The sequence below is a fragment of the Sarcophilus harrisii genome, chromosome 4 (genome assembly GCF_902635505.1).
Source record: "Sarcophilus harrisii chromosome 4, mSarHar1.11, whole genome shotgun sequence".
Lineage (NCBI taxonomy): Eukaryota > Metazoa > Chordata > Mammalia > Dasyuromorphia > Dasyuridae > Sarcophilus > Sarcophilus harrisii.
The window spans coordinates 137,772,471-137,792,613 of NC_045429.1; the positions used below are offsets into that span (position 1 = coordinate 137,772,471).

General features: G+C 34.3%; 1 protein-coding gene across 1 annotated transcript in view; it reads right to left on the reverse strand.

Moving 5' to 3' along the window:
* Positions 1 to 9,582: 9,582 nt before the first annotated feature.
* OPRM1 (opioid receptor mu 1) overlaps positions 9,583 to 20,143 on the reverse strand; it is a 49,848-nt gene continuing 39,287 nt past the window's right edge. Inside the window, exon 4 of the mRNA XM_003769557.2 lies at positions 9,583 to 12,061. Within this exon, the coding sequence (XP_003769605.2) occupies positions 12,023 to 12,061 (39 nt within the window). The 3' untranslated portion in view covers positions 9,583 to 12,022. The remainder of the gene's footprint in view (positions 12,062 to 20,143) is intronic.

Here is a 20,143-nt window from a genome sequence, read left to right on the forward strand (position 1 = left end):
AAGATACATTTATGTCTTGAAAATGCAAGAGTGACAATTTACAGAGGGTTGGCATTATACTAAGCATGGATATCCATTTCTTAACAATTCAGAAGACATTGTAGGGTAGGATGGACAGGCTGATAAAAATGCACACATTATTCCCCAAACCAACTAAATGAAAGGAACCATGTTCAATTCAAAGCTTTTAGTATTTCATACACATGCCTCTAGAACAATTTCAGAAATGCCTCTGGAAGGTATATTTTTCTTTTGGTTTGACTTCTGGTCTCATTGATATAGAAAACTTCCATTTTGGAAATTACCTCTACCAATGCAGAGTAGCAACTTTTCTAAGACCTAGAATATTGCCTGATGTCTTGGCAGATTAAGTGACTTGTCCAGGACCATATGGCCAGGATGTTGCAGAAGCAAAAATTAGAGTCAAGTCTTTGATTTCTAGGAGCATAATATAGATCTTAGATTAAGAATTGGAAAAGTAGTTATTAGTAGTTAGCTAGTTCATCTTCTGAATTTTATAATTGAGGAAATCAAGACTTATAGAAGTTATTAAGTGATGCAGCTAATGTCAGATAGGATTTGAACCTCAAGCTCAGTATTCTATCCACTAGGTAAAACAAAACAAAACAAAACCCCCCAAAACCCAGATTTTTCCTATGGCAATTAAAAAAAAATCTCCTTCTTTTCCTCCTCCTCCTCTTCTTCTACTTTCTCCTCCTTCTCCTCTTTTCCTCCTTCTCCTTCTCTTTATCCTTCTTCTTCTTCTTTCCTTTTTGAGTATTTAAGAAAGTAATTCATGTCCAAATTTCACTATGATTTTTCATTTTATTTTGAAAAGATTTGGTATTGTTTTCCTTGGATGTGACATAAGAATCTAAAAACACTGGCATTCAACCATTTTTTTTCCATGATGTTTCCATAGTTGCTACTTAGTAATAACTTGAATGCTCTGGTTGGAAAGATTTCTCTCTAACAGTAACAGGGCTATCACGCTAGGCTGGAAAGATATTCTGGGATCCTTCTTGCTTAGAACTTTTCTAGTCAGTTCTAGTCAGAACTCAAGTTGGTAAAGATTCTGTGTTTCTTCCAAGGAAGAAATCAGTTATTTCAGATGAACAATGTTTCAGTCAACTATAGTTGAAAGGTTCAATTTAAAATCAGAGCTTAGATTGGGAGACAATTTTGTTGTCAGGGATGTAAAGGCTCAGCAGGACAAAAGTAGCCCATATTTAAAATATCTGAGCTAAATTATCCACAGGATACTTTCTTTAACCTATTGAACTCATTAAACTCATGATCTTCCCCAACTATTCTTCTTGCAACTACTCAGAGTGGTTACTCATCAAAGCATTATTGACCATTTGAATATTAAATTCATTTTGGGGATGGGACAACCACAAAAAATAAATTGCTTTTCATTCCTTTGGGAGGGAAAAAAAATCACCTTATGAAAAAAGAGCACCTACTTATTTGTTTAGAACCCTGCATTTATCTCATCCATTTATTGTGTTTCACTGTTTTGGGCCTCAGTTTTCTCATCTGTTAAAGGAAAGTGTTGGACTAAATGGCTCTTCCTAAATTCCTTCCAACTCTAACTCAAATCACATATTTAGAGCAGGAATAGATATCCAGGGAAAACTACAACTTAACTTTGTGCATTTTCTATGGGCAATGAGGGAGAATTTTTAATTTTTCTTTTAAAAGTTTGTACACAAAAATGGATTTCATTTTCTCTATGCAACAAAATGAAAGCTTTAAAGTATCTATTCATCTGCTAGTTTCATTTTCTAAAAATTGTTTCATTGAGTCAATGTCCTAGGAAATGCACTGCCAAGGCAAGAAGGATATCGGGTTCATAATAGATCTGGCTGGCTCAGCCATTTGGAGAGAATTTATTGCATCCTTCCCTGGGCCGTATTTATTGGGTGATCATATATTGATTTGTATGGTACTACATCAGTCCTGGTGTTTGCTGTGATGGGAATAATTAAATATAGATTGTACTCCACTGTCCTAAATGCCTGATTCCTTGTGAGAGAATGATTCATTGCTTCAGGTAAAAAAAAAAGGTGGAGGGAGGCAGAAAGAGTGCTCTAGAGACATATCTTAAGTTAATTGAAATCTAATTGGAGATATCCATTAAAAATAAACAGATGAGAGTGTTACCAGATTTCTGATTTTTTTATTCTGTAGCTTTATATCTATAGGACAAATGGAGATGTGTTTAAAAAATTAACTAAAAGCAACACATATAGTTGTATAGGTGAAGGAACTGGATAAAGAGTCAGAAATCCTCCAGTGAAATTCTGACTCAGTGCCTCATTGTGTAAACTTAGGCAAGCAAGTTCACTTCTCTGGACTTTAATTTCTTCATCTGTACAAAAAGGAGAAGTGGTCAATGATCCCTAGGAGTTCAGATAAATTTAAACTTGTAGTATGAGTGATTTGGAAATAAAAAGAAATTCAGAGCCTCAATGACTAATGACCTGGTCCAACAATATCATATTTCTGAGGAAGAAATTAATGCCCAGAGAGGGACATTGACTTGCCCAAAGTCCCCATATGGAAAGAACTGAGCTTTGAACTCATATGTCGTTTGACTTCATATTCAGGCATATTTCTATTGCATCCGGCTGCTGCAGTTCTATGGTGTTGATGACTCAACCAAGATAATATTATGTCAAAGTCTCAAGATGAAGTTTTTTTTTGTTGGGGGGGGGGGAGAGGGAGGTGTTATTGACCTGAATTTTCATATTTGCCTGTTCAGCATAAATCAAATTAAATTAGATAACTGCCAAATCCTGTTTCATTTATAATTGGTTAAAAAAGTGAAATTCAGTCAAACTGGTACTTGTCATCTTGTAAAAAATTCCTATGGCTTTTAAAAAAATGAATTCAGTCAAATTGGTACATATCTTTAAATAATGTTTAACTAACACTATTAATGTTATATAACTGAAACCCAAGAGATTGTGGGAGCACTAAACCAGAAGAAATTTTTTTTTAATTTGCTAGACAGAATCTTAGTAACTAACATTCAAGGTTTTCAAAGTACTTTATAGTTATAACTTTATATGATCATTACAGCAATGCAAAAGCATAATATTATTATTGCCATTTTATAGATGAGGAAACTGAGATCAAGAGAGGGATTTGCCCAATACCACACATTAAGTAGAGTCTGAGGTTGGGTTTTAAGAGTCAGGTCTTCCTGACTCCAGTTCCAGCATGCATTCTGTCCATTGCACCAACTAGCCTCTCATTGTGTGAATGTATGCTTGCATGTGTGTGTGCATGTGTATGTGTTTATGTGTGTGTAGCTTGATTGGGTTGTTGATCTGGGAAGTTTTCATTCACTATAATTCTTTCCTTTTTCTATTCCCAAATGGAATGTAATATCCTCTTTCCTATTTTTGCTGGTAATTGCTCAACAACACAACATTTCTGCAAAGGGAAGTCAGATCAAACTATGGAGCAGAGGTATCTTCATGACTGATACTAAAAGATGAACTGATTTTTCAGTGGTTTTATTTTTTCTTTGTAATTAGGTAGAAAGCAAGAGCATAACCATGTTATTGCCTCATATTTCATAGAATTCATACCATTTAGAGAAGGTAGGGACTTTGGACAAAATCTAATCCAACCCCTTCATTTGATAGGTGAAGAAAGAGTAGTCCAGGCAGAATGAATGACTGGTGCAAAATTACACAGGTAATAAATTTTAGTTGAGTCATTTCTGTCATGTCCAATTCTTTGTGACCATATCAGGAGTTTTCTTGGTAAGGATACTGAAATAGTTTGCTATTTCCTTCTCTAGTTGATTTTCAGATGAGGACATTGAAGCAAACAGGTTAAATGACTTGCTCAAGATCACACAACTAGTAAATGTCTGAGGCCATATTTGAACTCAGGAAGATTAGTATTCTTCATTTTCACTGGTCCAGCTAGGTCTCAATGGTGGTATATATCAGTGTCTAAATTAATCATAATAATATTGAACATTTAAATAACACCTTAATTTTTGCAAAGCACTTTACATAAAATATTTCATTTTATTTTCACAACAAATCTATGAAGTAGGTTCTATTTTTATCTTCACTTTGCAGATCAGGAAAGTGAGGCTGGGAAAAGTTATATGATCCACCTAAAGTCATGTAACTAATTAGTAAAGGTCCTCAGACCTCAGACCTCAGAATCCAAGCAGCCTTGACTTCATCTCCTCTCACTCAAAAACCCTACTCCAAATCCAAAGATCTTTCTGGTGCAAAATTCTGCTGGTCTTCTTTTCCTTTTAGAGAGATAATTTTTCATGAGGATACTAGTTATAGAAACAGTCAAATTCAAGAGTCAGTGGAAGTGCATGAGAGATGCCTAACAATCAGGTTCAGTAATAGAGGACAGCTCCCATGAATAAGAATGTTTATGGACTACTCAATATATTTTGTCATAGTGGTATTTTGTAGTAAACAGGATGTCATTTGAAATAAATAGGACAGGGCAACTAGATGATACAGCAAATAGAACACCGGCCTTAAAATCAAGGAAAACCTGGATTCCAATCCAGCTTCAGATACTTGCTAAGATTCTGAGCAAGTCATTTAATCCTGATTGTCTTCCCCCATTCCACGGGGAGTGGAGGAAGGAAAGAGGGGAGGAGAGAGAGAGAGAGAGAGAGAGAGAGAGAGAGAGAGAGAGAGAGAGAGAGAGAGAGAGAGAGAGAGAGAGAGAGGATGTTGACTTGACTTTGGGAATCTGATTATTGAGAGATTTTATTGGGGGTAGTCTTCATTGTAAAGAGATTTAGCCTTTCCATCTTTCTCCAAAAAGAGGGATTTCATAATGAAGAGAAAATAGGAAACAATTTAGATGCTTATATTTCTTTGTAAATAGAGTCCTTCTAGTAATATAAAATAAAACAAAATACTGGAATGTATATACTGTTATGATGTTTTTTCCCCTAATCCTATTGGATATCATAGATAACATTCATAAGTTATAAGAAAAATAAGAGAATATTTAACATGTTTATCTGTTTGTAAACATTAAGTTTACAAAACTCTAGAAATAACTTGATTTTATGTTATCTCTTGTAAATAAATACATTAGTCACAATGGAAAGTTGAATAGGTTAGGTACCATATCTTTTGGCTCCCATGAGTCCCTGCAGACACCTAGACCAATCAATTTTCTTTGAAAAAGTTTAAATTGGCACTGATACTACAAAAAGATTGACTGGTCACTACTGTTGTAATCCTGTCTGTGCTCTAGGTAAGTAGATTTGACTAGCCCATACATTACACCAAAAGAGAAACGTGGGAAGCTATTGTTGTTTTCCTGCTTTCTGAAAGGAATCCTGCAGTGAAACCGGAGGAGGCAGACAGACAGGTGGTGATTTGAATCAGTTTTTCCACCTAGTAGGGAGCCAAGAAGTAATGAGAATAACCTGATCAGTGTAAATTCTCTTTTATATAATCATTAAAAATATAGCAGCTTGAGCTCTCTGGTTAGATCTCTACAGTCAAATCAAGGTAGATTGTCTGCAATTGTCTGGTGAAATTGAGGCTAATAAAATGACCAAAAGCTGCCATTGAAGATCTCAGTCTTACTGTGGTTTAGATAACAAAGGTCAGTAACACTTGTTTTGAAGGAGTGATCTAGGCAGGAGAAGTGGGATGATTCAAACTGACTTTACAAATAGGAATCTTTCTACTATACCATGTTGCTGCTGCAGCAAGGTCAAAAAAAAGAAAAGTCATAAGTGATATTTGACTAAGAAAATCATAAAATACTAAATCAAATCCCTTAGTCTTTATAAAATAAATTTTATGGAAATAACAGCCTTCTAAACTTTTTCTTTTTTTGGGGGGGGAATAGAAGGCTCAACTGCTGATTGCTCTACAGAATTCAATGATGTTTACATCTTCACATTTAACCATTAGTCCTGGTCAAAACTGTAGCCATGATCTTGACCTTCTCAACTCATTCTTACATATTCTGGGTGGGAGAGGGTCTTCTATCTAATCAGGAATCCTTACAGTAGTCTGAACTTGATTATCCTTATATCACAACAACTTATTCAATATATAAATGTTGTAATGGGAAGCAAAACGTGAATGACCTCACACTCTGGAAGGCTCTCCCCAAAATGAAACCAGGGAAAGGCAGCCCTGAATTGGTATTGGGGTTCTGCAAATGTTTCTTAGCATTATGGTGAACAAATACAACTTCCCTCCACTCCCCTCCTTCTCTGAGGTTTGACTGGAAGTGTTAAGTCATTGCTGGTTTTTTCCTGCCCATTAAGGCCACTTCTCATAGATCTCATTTCCTTGTGCTTTGTTGGTGGATGAGGACTACAGCATTCTTCATAAACTTCATTAAACACACACATGCAGAGTCATACATACACATTCTTTCTCTTGGAACTTTCTTATTTGGTATTCTTTACATCTACAAATGAATGGATGAAAACAGAGGTTTGATCCACTTGACCCATTATTCTCAAATTCATATGACTCATATTTTCCTTTCCTTACATTTTTTCTTCCTTCCTTCCTTCCTTCCTTCCTTCCTTCCTTCCTTCCTTCCTTCCTTCCTTCCTTCCTTTCTTCTTTTCTTTTCTTTTCTTTTCTTTTCTTTTCTTTTCTTTTCTTTTCTTTTCTTTTCTTTTCTTTTCTTTTCTTTTCTTTTCTTTTCTTTTCTTTTCTTTCTTTCTTTCTTTCTTTCTTTCTTTCTCTGAGGCAATTGGGGTTACTGTACCATCTAGCTGCCTCAAGAGGTCCTTTTTGTGTGGTGATGGAAGATGGCAACATTTGAGATGTATACCATGTAAGGAGATTAATGATCTTGCCAAAATAGCTTGTTAGTTGTGAAAGCTCAAGAACTATCACAGCCCACCGTGGGGAATGCTTGACTGTTCAGGGTCAGGATTAGGATAATATTTAATGAACTATGAACAGGAGCCTAAGCTTAAAAGAAAGCCTGGATTTTGGTATACTTCAACCTGGATATTTGGGACATGTCTACTTCTGGAATCCCTTGAGAGAGGCTAGATACACAAGTGTAGTTGGGAAGGCTCTATAGTAGATTGTTTTACAAATGCATATAGGGAAAGCCTTTGTTAACAAAATATCTATATTCTTTGAGAAAAAGAATAGAACTGTGATTTTATCAGTAGAGGATACATCCTCCGATAATGATACAGTTTCTATAGGTTATAATTTTAAGAGAATTTCCTAGAGTACAGAGGTTGATTTGACTAGTCATCCAGTCAGATTTATGTCCTAGGCAGGATTTGAACTTAGGTATTCCTGACTTCAGGGCCATCTCTATTCAGTACATTAGTTTCCTCTAAAGCTCTTAAGATAAGCATGGTTAAACAAATACTGGCAAAATATGAATTCCCTGCAGTTAGAAATGAATAAAGTAGCCTACCTAATACCCCAAAGGCCCTGGGGAATCATCACCTAGGTTTTAACCGGAAGGAAACTTTCTTCCCAGTCTTTAGTTTTCTTAGCTAAATGCTGCAGGGTCATTGTTATCTATGGAAGCAGATTTAGGTTATGTCAAAATTCTGGTTTTCTGAAGCCTAATGTGAGAACTCTGAAAATGGAATTTTGTTTGTCCCTTTTCTATAGCCTTAACTGAGTACCTTGTGAATATCAGAATCTATGAATAGAGAAAAATGTTACTTTCAAAATTCAGACTATGGAAATGAATTAATTTGTTTTTAAAAACAGCAATCTAAATTTCATCTAAAATTCATAGATGTTTCTTAGGAGAGCATACTTCATTTTTAATATGACCACCTGTCAATTTTCCATTTTTATAAGTATTTTGAGAAACTGCAAAATCTAAAGTCTGTTCTTTGCTTTAGATAATGCCATTGTTGAACTTAGAAATGACAATCTTCACTATTTTTTGTTAATTCAACAGAAGCAATAGAAGCAAATGCTTTTTAGTCTCTCCAGAAGGGGTCCCTGAAATGATTGGTAGTCTGCACTTGGTGAACTGGAAATTCCTAACTCTTAATCTTTGACAGTTCTGGGAGCAAAGTTTTTGATGAAGTATCTCATGTCATATTTAGGGAGAAGATGAAGAGATAATGGATTAGATAATAATGTGATCAGTTGGATTCAGAACTTTCTGGGTGGCTGGTCTTAACGAATAATTTTTAATGACTTGATATCAACATAGCAGGAAGCCTGCATTAGAATAATCTAGGAATCTGTGATTAGGCCTTTGCTGCTCCATAGTTTTATCAAAGACTTGAATCAAAGCATAGATGGTATACTCATCAGATTTGAAGATGACACAAAGCTGGAAAGAATAAACACTGAATGACAGGATCATATTCCAAAAGAATCCTGACAGTTTAGAGGAATGAGATGAATATACAATAAAATTTAATAGAAATATATGTAAAATCTTGCACTTGAGTACAAAAAAGCAATTTCACAAATATGAGATGAGCAGACAATAGATGGCAGTTGTTTGAAAGAAAAGATGTGACTATTTTAGTGAACTGAAAACTCAATATAGTTGGCAGTGTGAACTCATAGCAAAAGAAGCTAATGTTGATTTGAGTTTCATTAAGTGAGGAATATCTTGCAGAAATAGGAAAGTATAGTCCTACTGTACTCTGCTTTCATCAAATCTCACCTGGAATATTGTATTTATTTATGGGTTCCATTGTTCAAGAAAGACATTAAAAATTTGAAGAATGTCCCAAAGAAAGCAACAAAGAACGATGAAGAGCCTCAATATTTTATATGAGGATCAGTGGAAGAAACTTAAAATATTAAGTTTGGAGAAGAAAAGACTTAGAGAGACATGACCAGTTAACAAATCATCAACTACTTGACAACTATCATATAGAAAACGGATTACATTCATTGTTTGTGTCCACAGAAGGTAGAATCTGGAGGAGTAGTTGGGAGGTATACAGAGGCTGATTTAGGCTTAATGAAAAGCAAAAACTTCCTAAAAATTAGATCTGTCCAAAAAATGGAAAGAATTGGCAAGTTATTTTTCTCTGGAGGTCTTCAAGCAGTGAGTGCATGACCAATTATCAGATATTTTACAGTGGGGATTCCTTTCATGTATGGGTTGACCTTGATAGCTCCTGAAATTCCTTTCATTTCTCAAATTCTGTGATTTTATTATTTGTATCAGGAATTCTGGTAGATATAGGAAGTTTCCCTTACTCTTGGTATTTTTGTATCCCTCTCTGCATGTGAGAAGTAGGCAATCATGGAAAGCCAAATATTACTTATTCTTATAAAGAGTTGAGAATAAGAACTAAGCAAGGTCCTCTTTTGGGAACTTAATCTTGGGAGAATGGCATAGCCTCCAAGATTTTTTGCCCTGATATAGTCAGTGATGTTGGGTAAGGGAATAGTAACAGGGACAAAGGTATGGTAGAGACTGAGTGAGAGTAAACAATAAAATGCATCTTCCTACTCACAACCCCCGGTTCTAAACTAAATTTCCAGATGCTTTCATTTTGAGGTCAAAATTTGCTCTTAGCCATTTTCTATTGTGACCATTTTTTGAATGGTCTTTTTGAATAGAAAAATAATTCAATAGGTTGACTGTGAAGTAAGAACAAAGACAAAATGATGTATTTTCTTTAGAAACATCAATTCATTAAGCATCACACCACATCATGAATGAGAATTTAAAAAACCCTATTGTATTGTTCAGCTTAGGTTGTTGTTCTGCTGTCCTTAACCTTAAATAGTCTATAGAGACTTGAATATATTAAGAATAAAGTCAATTTTCTGACACACTGATAACTCAGGAGTATTTCCTCAATAAAGATAGTAGTAGAAGGAATAACTATATCAATGAAATTCTAAGTCCTTGAAGCATTGACATCAATATAGTTCAAGAAAATTAGTCACTTTCTTTATTGGTTGCTATGAAAAAAGTTGCTTACTTGCAATATGTATATGTATATATGTATCTATACATGCATACACACATATTTTTCTCATTCTTTGTTTAAAAATAGCCTTTGAATTATTCTGATATTAAAAATAATAATCCTCAAAAGAATGTACATTTATTCCAGAATAGACAGGTTGAGAGATGCCAGGCCATTGATCTTGCTCCCTGTAAGTTTTGAAGCAAAGGTGGCAATTCTTGTCAGAAGGAATCATTAAGGCACACATCTAGACTTGATTTTCCTTACCTAGTATACACTTTCATAATCTGTGAACATGAATGTGCACAAACATTCTACCAGATTTTATACCATCAAATTCACCACCATTGTCTTCATGAAACCAGTAGTCTAGATTCCAAATTTGTGGACAAGTCTTGTTAGATTAGTCACATTCAATTAAAGATACTACTTCTGGCAGTCTCAGGGAAACTTTAGTCCAGGTCGTTGACAAGTCTCCAGTCAGGGGCAATGACTTAAAGACCTGGAATTCCACTGCTTAACATTTTCTCTGGGGAAGCCAGCCAGCATTGTTCCCTCAGGCTCTGCCTTCACATAGAGCTAAGATTTATCTGGTCCACTTGATCAATGTCGACAAAGGCTGCAATGTGGATTATCTTTTGGCAGGAATGATCTGATTTGGATTCTACATAGAAGAAATGAAATGGGCAATTTCCAAATCTCCACTTGGCCTTGTGCTATGTAAGAGTCTAAGAAGGCAATATTTTTGGGAGGTTTCTACATACATAATGATTTTTTTTCTAAAGTGAGACACAAAGCACATCAAAGATCAAGGAAACTAAAACATTACACTATTTTACAGGTTACACTATTTTACAGGGCATAGCCTTCATGGCAATGTCTCTGGTTACCAGATATTTTTAGCCCTACTGCAATCACCGTTCCACATTTGGTACCTATACAGATGTGACCAAATGATCACTGATTGTCTCTGGGATTAGCAGAATTTTACATCTTGTATCCTACTCTAGCTGATCAGTACTCACTTTGAAAAATATAAAGTGCTCTGGCAACCAATGCACAGTTAAGAGAACCACTGTCATTTTAAAACACTGACATAAAAGAAGCATAAATGTTCTGAGCTGAGTAAAAAAAAAGAAAATAATATACGCAGGAGACAATTTGGAAGACAATGCTGAGAAGAATGCACTGTAATGGTTGGTTACATTCACAGACAAAGTGATAAGTTTGATGATAGGCCTTTTGAGTATACTTGCACGGGAGAGAGATGATTGCACAATTGGGAAGCAAAATTGCCATAAGGGTAAGAGTGGAAAAATACTCATTATAGCTCTTATGAAAAAGATGAGTGCTTTGAATGCACCCGAGAATTTACCTTTCTGCTGCTGACACATTGTCCTTTTCCAGATTGCCAGTTGTGTGCTCCTCTCCTTCTGGTGCAATCATACAGCTATGCTTTGATGGGAGAATCCAGTGAGGGGAAACAACAATAAAATAATAGACCCCCCAAAATGCAAAAGAAACAAAAATCCTGGCACTAACTAAAAGCTCATCTTTAGTCAGTGTCAAAGACATACATACATATGTATATGTATGAGTGTGTACATATATGTTTTTTGTTCATCAAACATTAATAAGATTTGACCTTTTTACAAAAAGGTACTTTGATGCTCAGAGGTAGCTTTCACCATACACGTTACTGTGGTAGATACACTAATGAATGGCATTTTCATGGATGTGGTCACACATATTTATATGAAAATTAAGGACTATATACAGGCATTATTAATCATTTGTTGAGTTGACCATAATTCACATACCACAGCATGGTTTAGCCATAGTGGGTCTAGTCTTCATGACTATGTATACTTTCCTACAAAGCTAAGCAGCCTGTCCCCTTCCTTCTGATTGCTTGCCACAGGTTAAATACCCTTCAGATGTATAAAGAAGAGTTGTCAGAGAGGAACAGAAAGTCTGCTGCCTCAGGAAGCAGACATTTCCCTTCCAGACACCAGTCCCTTCTATACATTCTCAATGCAACCTGCTCAGACAGTGGTGCTGGTGTCTATTTGCTTTGACCTTGAGCAGGAGACCTTGTTATGGCAGTGGAGCAGTTTCAGCTTCCAAGTTTTCCATCTGAAAAGAAAGAAATTGAAGATATTGTGAACAACTTCTTTTTGAATAATAGCAGAAGAAATGCAAACCTTTGTTATTGATATCATGATGTGAACCACACAAAAAAGATATATGAAAAACCTCTTTATGGGGGCATGGGAAGGTAAAACACTCAACATGATGGCAAACTTTTTGGATACATTTGTTTGTTTTGTTGAACTATCTTCCCTCTCTTTTTTATTCTTTGATATATGTGATCAGCTCATAGAGTACCAAACTTGAAGTCAATCCTTCCAAATTGTACCTTCAACACAATTTTTCCTCAGACAATTACTATCTTGCCTGTCCATGGACAAATCATTTAATCTGTCTCACTCTCATTTGTAAAAATAAGGTTAGTAATAACATCCACTTACAGGTTTGTTGTATCAAATTAAATGAGGAAAAATTACGCAAAATTTTTCAAAGCAGAATTCTACATACTATTTTATGTATATGATAACTAATATTATATATTACCATTATTACCTCCCTTGAGGAGGACAAAACTGGGAAATGTAAATTGTATAAAAATAAAAGTTATCAATACAATTCATTTTGATAAATATATAAGGCCATGATGGATGTACATATGTAATCCCTGCTACTAGGGAGGTTGAAGCTGATGGATCCCTTGAATTCCAGGATTTTCAGCTGCAATAGGCTAAAGTTATTTGGGTATTTGCATTGTTTACCACCAATATGGTAAGATGTTGGGATTAAGGAGCTGCTTAGGCAGCGAAGATCAGAAAAGGAGCAGATTGAAGCTTCTGTATTGATCAACAGTGGGATTGGGTTTATGAGTGGCCACTGAATTTATTGACTCACTCTCCAAAAAGAAAAATGTAGATTTTTAGAGTCATTAGCATGTGTTGACTTCTGAGTACTCCATAAAATATCAGTTGTACATAGATCATCTCAAAGGAGCCAAACCAAACCTCTTTTTTTCACTAGACCAAAGAGTGACAAACTTTAAGGTCCTAAAGTTACATCATCTCATATCTATTCCTGAGCATTCGTGTTAGCTTCATAAAGAGAGACAAGACTTTAACAATATTTATATTTTAAGATACTGATTTACAAATGGAACCTCATTTTCTGTTTGACACAGACCCATTTAAGTTTGGGAATAAATAGGCATGAAAGTTGCATTTTTTTGGCAACTCTTCTATAAATTATAGTTTATAGGAATTGCCTGGGGGCATCAAGAAGATAATTATCTGGGTTCACAGTGACCTAGCTAGTATGTCTTCCTCATCCACTATTCCATACTGACTTTCACATTTGTCTTCTAGTGAGAAATAATTATGGAATAAAGAGAGAGCTTTATTGCTAAGAAGTGAATGATTGTCTGTGAAGTAGAGTCATGTCTCTGAAAGAATCTTTACTACTGACACTGAAGTCTTATTTGCGTTATTAGAATACTATATGTATTAGATTCCTAATGATTGTATTAAGTAAGTTTTTGGGACAAATTGTTTAGACAAAGAAAAAATGGAGTAAATGAACAGATAGTTTTGCCATTTAACCTGTTATTAAGCTCTAGCTCATTTCCAAATAATAATGATAATGACAAGAACAACAACAATAAAATCTCAGCCAGATGGACCTGGTAGTTTAGGGTATCAGACAAATTCCAATTGTGAAGGAATATACCAAATCTATCTCCAATCACTTCATGAGCTGAATAAAGTTTAATGATTCTGAAGAGTTTTTGTCTTGAGGAGGAGCCTTCCCTCCTGGGAGCCAGAAGATGTGGAGTTCCTTCATAGCCGTCACCATGCCTAATTGATCCTCTGTTTCCTTATCAATAATTTAATCAATAAGCAAACATTAATTAAGCACTAAAACGATGTCAGGCACTGAATTAGATTTGTAATATGAAAGCAAAAATGAAAGTGCCTACTCTCAGGAAGCTTACATTCTTGGCAGACAATATGAACACACATAAGTACAAACAAAATAAATATAAGGTGCTTTTTTCCCCCCAGCAAGGTAGTAGTTTGGTGGGGGTGGGGAAGAACTACAAGTCTCTCCTTTTCCACTTAATAAAAGCTTTTGCCTTTACTCTGAGATTACCTTATATTGACACTGCATTTTCTGTAGGTACATTTTTTGGTATGGTATATCTCTCATTAATGATTTTTATTAATATCCCCAATTTAATTATTAATTATCTCAAATTTTGTCTTCATACATCTCATTTGTAAATTGTTCTCTCTCCCTTCTCCTCTTTAGACTGTGAGCTCCTTGAAAGCAATCACAGTTCTTTATTTTTCTTTGTATTCCTCAACACTTTGCACAGTACATGGCACATAGTAAGTGCTTAATAAATGCTTATTGCCTGGACTGTAATAACAAAAAATTAATGGAGAACAGAAAAAATAGGAATATATAACAAGTGGGTCATCTAACCTCTGAGGAGGTAAATTTTTGTTTGTGTTTTTAAGTTGGATGGTTATACAGTTGTCACTTTTAGGAGTGTTTACTGAAATCAAGCAGCTTTTACATAGCAATGTTTTGTTTTTAATGTTATTGAACTAAAATCACATATTGTTTTTATCCTGGTTAACAAATAACATTTTAAAAGCTATTTGAGAAACAGATACTTGAAAAGTCTCTATCCTCCATCTGTCCCAGCAATTACATTTTGAACAAAATCATAAAATATTTTTGAATAACCCTCTGGGTCTTATCTTCCTAATGTGTAAAATGAGGTAGTGGGAGTGGATGATCTTCAAAGTCTCTTCCAGCTGCATTATCCCAGGACAGTTCTGACTTGCTTAATGAAGCTAATCTCAATAATTTGTTGTTGATGGTTTTTTAAAACTATGTTATAACTATTTGAATGGTAATATTAGGTAGTCTTTGACAATGGCTATTGCCTTTTGAAGCCCCAAGGAGAGAACTCAATGACTTGTTTTTTAATGGATTAAAGCACAAACTTCCGGTATTGCAAATTTCCATCTGTGGCACAGTAAATGCTTCATGCAGAAATAATTAAGTAGCTCTATCTCTCTCAAAAATACAAAACAAAAACAAAAAACAAAACACACCATTTTAAGAGTCAAAGCCTGTGCCTAGATTAGCTCAAATTTAATTATGCCAGTAGATTTCTGACCAAAAAAATAATTTAAGAAACATGACAGAGAAGAAGGAAAAGGGAGCAGGAGGAAGAATAAGAGTAGCATAATTTGGTTAAATAGATAATTATATCATGTTAAATGCGCATTATTTCCATTAGGAATACAAAGCAATCACAAAGCTGCTGAATTCACTGGTGAATAAAAGGGTATTTATGGTGAACTTTTATTTCAGTATCCTGTCTCAGAGCTTGTAGAAGCTATGAAATTTTAAATTATTAAAGAAAGTAATTTTTTCAGTTTTGTTATCCACATTCCTTTTTTAAAATTAATTTCTACTTTGGTTAAATATTTCTGAGGTTTATATAACCCACTTAATATTAATAGCTGAGGGGAGTCTTGATCAACTGTATCTTACAAATCCACTTTAATGATATTAAAGGCAACTGAGACCAAGAAATATAAGAGCACATAAATTAATTACCAAAAACAATGCCTTTGTAGTGCTTGGGGTTGGAGAAAGAAACAAGACATCGTTAAATTGGAGTTTAAAAAAAAAAGGGAAATTAACTTCCCTAAAGACTCATTTTTTTTTTTTCATCTCTGATGGCTAGATATGAGACAGAAAAGAAAGAATATAGCTGAGTTATCAATCAACCAAAAAACATTCTTAAAGAACCTATTATATATTGAGTATTACACTAGGAATTGGAAATAACTGTAAACTGTGCTCCAATTTTTAAAAATGTTAAATCTTCCTTAGAATTATATGCATATCTATGTTTTTTATTACCTTCAATTTTTTCCTTTTTTAAATTTTTTACAACTTGGAGTTCATTTACTGACTACATACACACACACACACACACACACACACACACATACACACACTGATTAACAACTGGGACTAAAACAGGCTGATTTGTTTAGACAAATAACCAATTAGTGACTTCATTTCTAAGCTCATTTCTGTGAGAGGCAGCAGGGCAGGACAGTTTTTTTTTTCTTTTTTGGTCCAGGCCTATAATTTCCTCCTTCTTTAGTGTGAGTCAACAATTTTCCTGCAGTTTATATTCTCAGAAGATTTCCTGTTACAGTGACCCATTAAGTAGCTCATCAAAGGTCACATAGTCAGTATGTCATATACAGAACTTGAATTTAGGTGTTCCTTATTTTGACACTAGCTCTCTATTTATAACAATACTGAGAAACTGAGCAAAAAGCTAAAGAAATGAAAGATCATCAGAAATGAAGTTGATTATGTATCTGATAACTCAATTTTAACTTGCATTTTATCTACAATATTATTATTAGTTTGTTTTACTAAATGAAATAAAAATATTAAGATGACTAATGGAGTGTTGTTTTTCAAATTTTATTTTTCAACTCAGTTAAAAAGTGAATGTTAGTAATTCCCAAAGCTTACTTTTTGATGAAGTCAGAAAAACAATGAAATAAAAATCCAACTGAAATCCTAATTTTAGCCAATAAAAACTCAACTAACTAACTTCTTGAAGAAATAATAACAGCCAATTATTATATTTAATCCATATACCTAATATTTTCACTACATATTAAACATAGCAGTGACTGGACAAAATTAAAGTGACTAATGCAATCCTTATACTATGTTACACCCCCAAAAGAAACTATCTTCAAATTTCGATATTTTATATGATAGAAATAATTTATTCTCAGAGTTATTTCTATCTTTATTGCCAATAATAATTTATTTAAATTATATGCTATATCTTGATCATAAATGCCAATTATTTTACAAATATTCCTAAAAAGTATGAAATCCCCATTTGTAGAAATGAACATTCCACCCACTAATAAGACCTATGAATGTATATAAGAGCAGATTTTTAAAAAAACCCAGACCTATAGTTGACAGTTGTAACAGAATTCTCATTTTAATGAATCTGTGTAGACTTTGGGCTATGTAGCATTTTCAGACATATATCCATATTATTTTTCTTTTCTTTAGTGCAACTTAATATGAGCCAGGGATTTTGAAAGCTGGTCTTTGAGTAAATAAGTCTTATACTGAAATTTTATTGACCTTAATTGGACTCTAAGGTTCAAAAATTTACTAAATCCAAACCAGACTAATCTTAAAGCTAATTACCACCTAACATTCCAATTAAATAAATCTTGTCAGCTCTTTGAGCCTGTTTTTTTTTTTTTTTTTTAAATTTGTGAAAAGTAGGGTTTGTAGTCAATGATCTCCAAGGTTCCTTTTAGTTCTGTCATGTGACCTCATAAGCAATTTTTTCTTTTAATTCTGTTTTTGTTACAAAATTGAGGATATACCTAATATAAATCAGTTCTTCATTTATTTTGCCATTTATTTTAAAATAAATATGCTACAATACCAGGAAGATAGTGAAAAAAAAGGAAGAAGGAGGGATGGAGGGAGAAGGGGAAGGGAGAGAAAGAGGGGTAGAGGGATAGGATAGAAGGAAAGAGAGAGAGAAACAGAGACAGAGACAGAGAGACATAGAGAGACACAAAAATGAGAAAGGGAGGGAGGGAGAGAGAGAGAGAAAGAGAGAGAGAGAGAGAGAGAGAGAGAGAGCAGCTGTTACCATGGTTTTACGTCACAGAATTGAAGGGATGGAAATTTTGACCTTGCTGATCAAATGTGTGTTATTATATTCTAGTTCTGCAATTTGTGAGGCATTCTCATTTAAGGCTTTTGTCATGGGCTTTAAATGTCTTTGCTTAACATTTAGCCCTTGGCAGATGCCTAGTGAAAGCAAAGACCCAGGATATGGGAATACTCTAGTAGACATTAAAAATTCATCTGTTTTAAGTTATCTTCTAACTGAAGATAGAACTAAGTTGGAGGAGTCGATTTAGAGAGCCTTTTCTATCTTTTGAAATCTTATTCCTGTATTTGAAATTACAAAAAAATCTATTTACTTAAAAGATTTATGAATTTGTTAAAAAATCAATAGTATATTAATTGCCAGGTGTACCTTATCTTAATTTGATCAAGGCTTTCCTTGTAATCTGGGTCATTGAGTAGTGGATCCGCTACTTCATTCAAGTAGAATGAATTCAAGAAGACTTGCATTCAGATCCAGTTTTGAATACTTAGTAGCTGTGTGATCCTGGGATAAAATACTTAATCTCTGTATCCCTCAGATTCCTTATCTTTAAAATGGGAATAATAATAGCTTCTACTTCCCAGAATTTTTGGAAGGATAAAATTAAATAATATTTGGAAAGTTCTCAATCTGATGCCTGAAACAGTAATTACTTAATAAGTATTTCCTTCCTTCTTTCTTGTTGATCAATTCATATACTTGGAAATAAAATATCATAGAATGTGAGATTAAAGTTTGACAAGAGACGATACATTATAGGCAGGAGTTTTTAACTTAGGTTTGTAAACTTTCTTCAAAAAATATTCTGATAATTGAATTTCAAAATAATTTCCTTTTTAATCCTATGTATTTTCTTTTATGTATTAGGAATTATGATACTGAAGAAGATTCCAAAGACTTGCAAAGGAATTCATGACCTAAAAAATGACAAAGACTCCTGACCTAATCTAATTCTCTTATTTTATAGTTGAGGAAAACTTGGCTACAGATGGCTGAAGTTTCTTCTCAAACTCATTCTGCTTATTAGGAGGGAGAACTGGACTATATAATGGATATATGTTCTAATTCAGCTGAGCACTTGGTTCTAGCTTTTTGCTTAACAACCAAAAATTGATCCATCTATTCATATAGCTAGTGAATTCAGTGAAAAAAATGTTGCTAAAGATCAAGAATTTGACTTAAATGAGTAATCCATTTCAGTCAAAACAGCTAATCTGGTAGTCCTTCATAATCTTAGCCATTTCCACAATTTTTTCAGCTGTGTCTCACTCTTTGTGTCCTCCTTTTGGGATCTCCTTGTCAAAGATACTGGAAGGTTTGCCTTTTTCTTCTCTCGTTCATTTTATAGTTGAGGAAATTGAGGCAGACAGGTTTAGTGACCTGCCCAGGGTCACATAGCTAGTAAGTGGTAGATTTGAACTCCTGATTCCAGACTCAGGACTTTGTCTTGTGCACTACCTAGCAGTTCTAACTCCTAGTTCTTTGTTTATACTTGTCACTCACAAGTCCTTGTCTCTATGGTGGAACCTTAGTAATCAAATGGTATTTCACAAGGATCAATTATTTTCCTTGGGTTGTATTTAATGTTTTCATGAATCCACCATATGATAGCATTAAAATATATTGAATAAGACATCAGACTGTGGAAGCTGATAAGGAGGTGTCAGGGAAGCAAGAATTATGACCAAAGGGAAGAATTAGAATTTAGAATATTTACAGTGAATGGGAGAAGTATTCAGGAAGAGAACAAAGTTCACTAAAGGGCAAATGAGGGGTAATATTTTATGGGAAAAAAATCAATTGCACAAATACTGTATGGGGAATAATGGGCAAGCACATCTAATAAAGATCTAAAGATCATAAAGATAATAAGCTGTTCATGAATCAGCTGAAAGAGTAGGAAATTCTATAATGCACAAAAATGAGACAACATAGAAAAACTATGAGACAATCTGTTCACTGTGCTCAGCCTGGGGCATGTGCTTATTAGAGTATGTTGACCAGTTCTGTGGATTTGCAGTCGAATAGAAATACCAAGACTTTGAAAATTATCCAGAGGCTAAACTCAGATGATGAACTCCTTGGGATGTATGAAGACAGAAGAAAGAAACAAGTCAGCGGATTATTTAGATCAGAGAAATTTATAGGATTTAGAGCTAAAAGGAAATTTAAGGATCATCTAGCCCAATTATATAATGTTATAGATGAGACAGTCCCAAAGAAATGAAATGATTTCCCCAAGATCACATAGCTAGATGATAGATGCAGGTCCCTTGTTTCAGAATCTAGATGTCTAATGCACATTCTCAGTAGCCAAGTTGCTGGCCCTCTGAACAACTTCACCATTATTATATCCTTGTTCTATA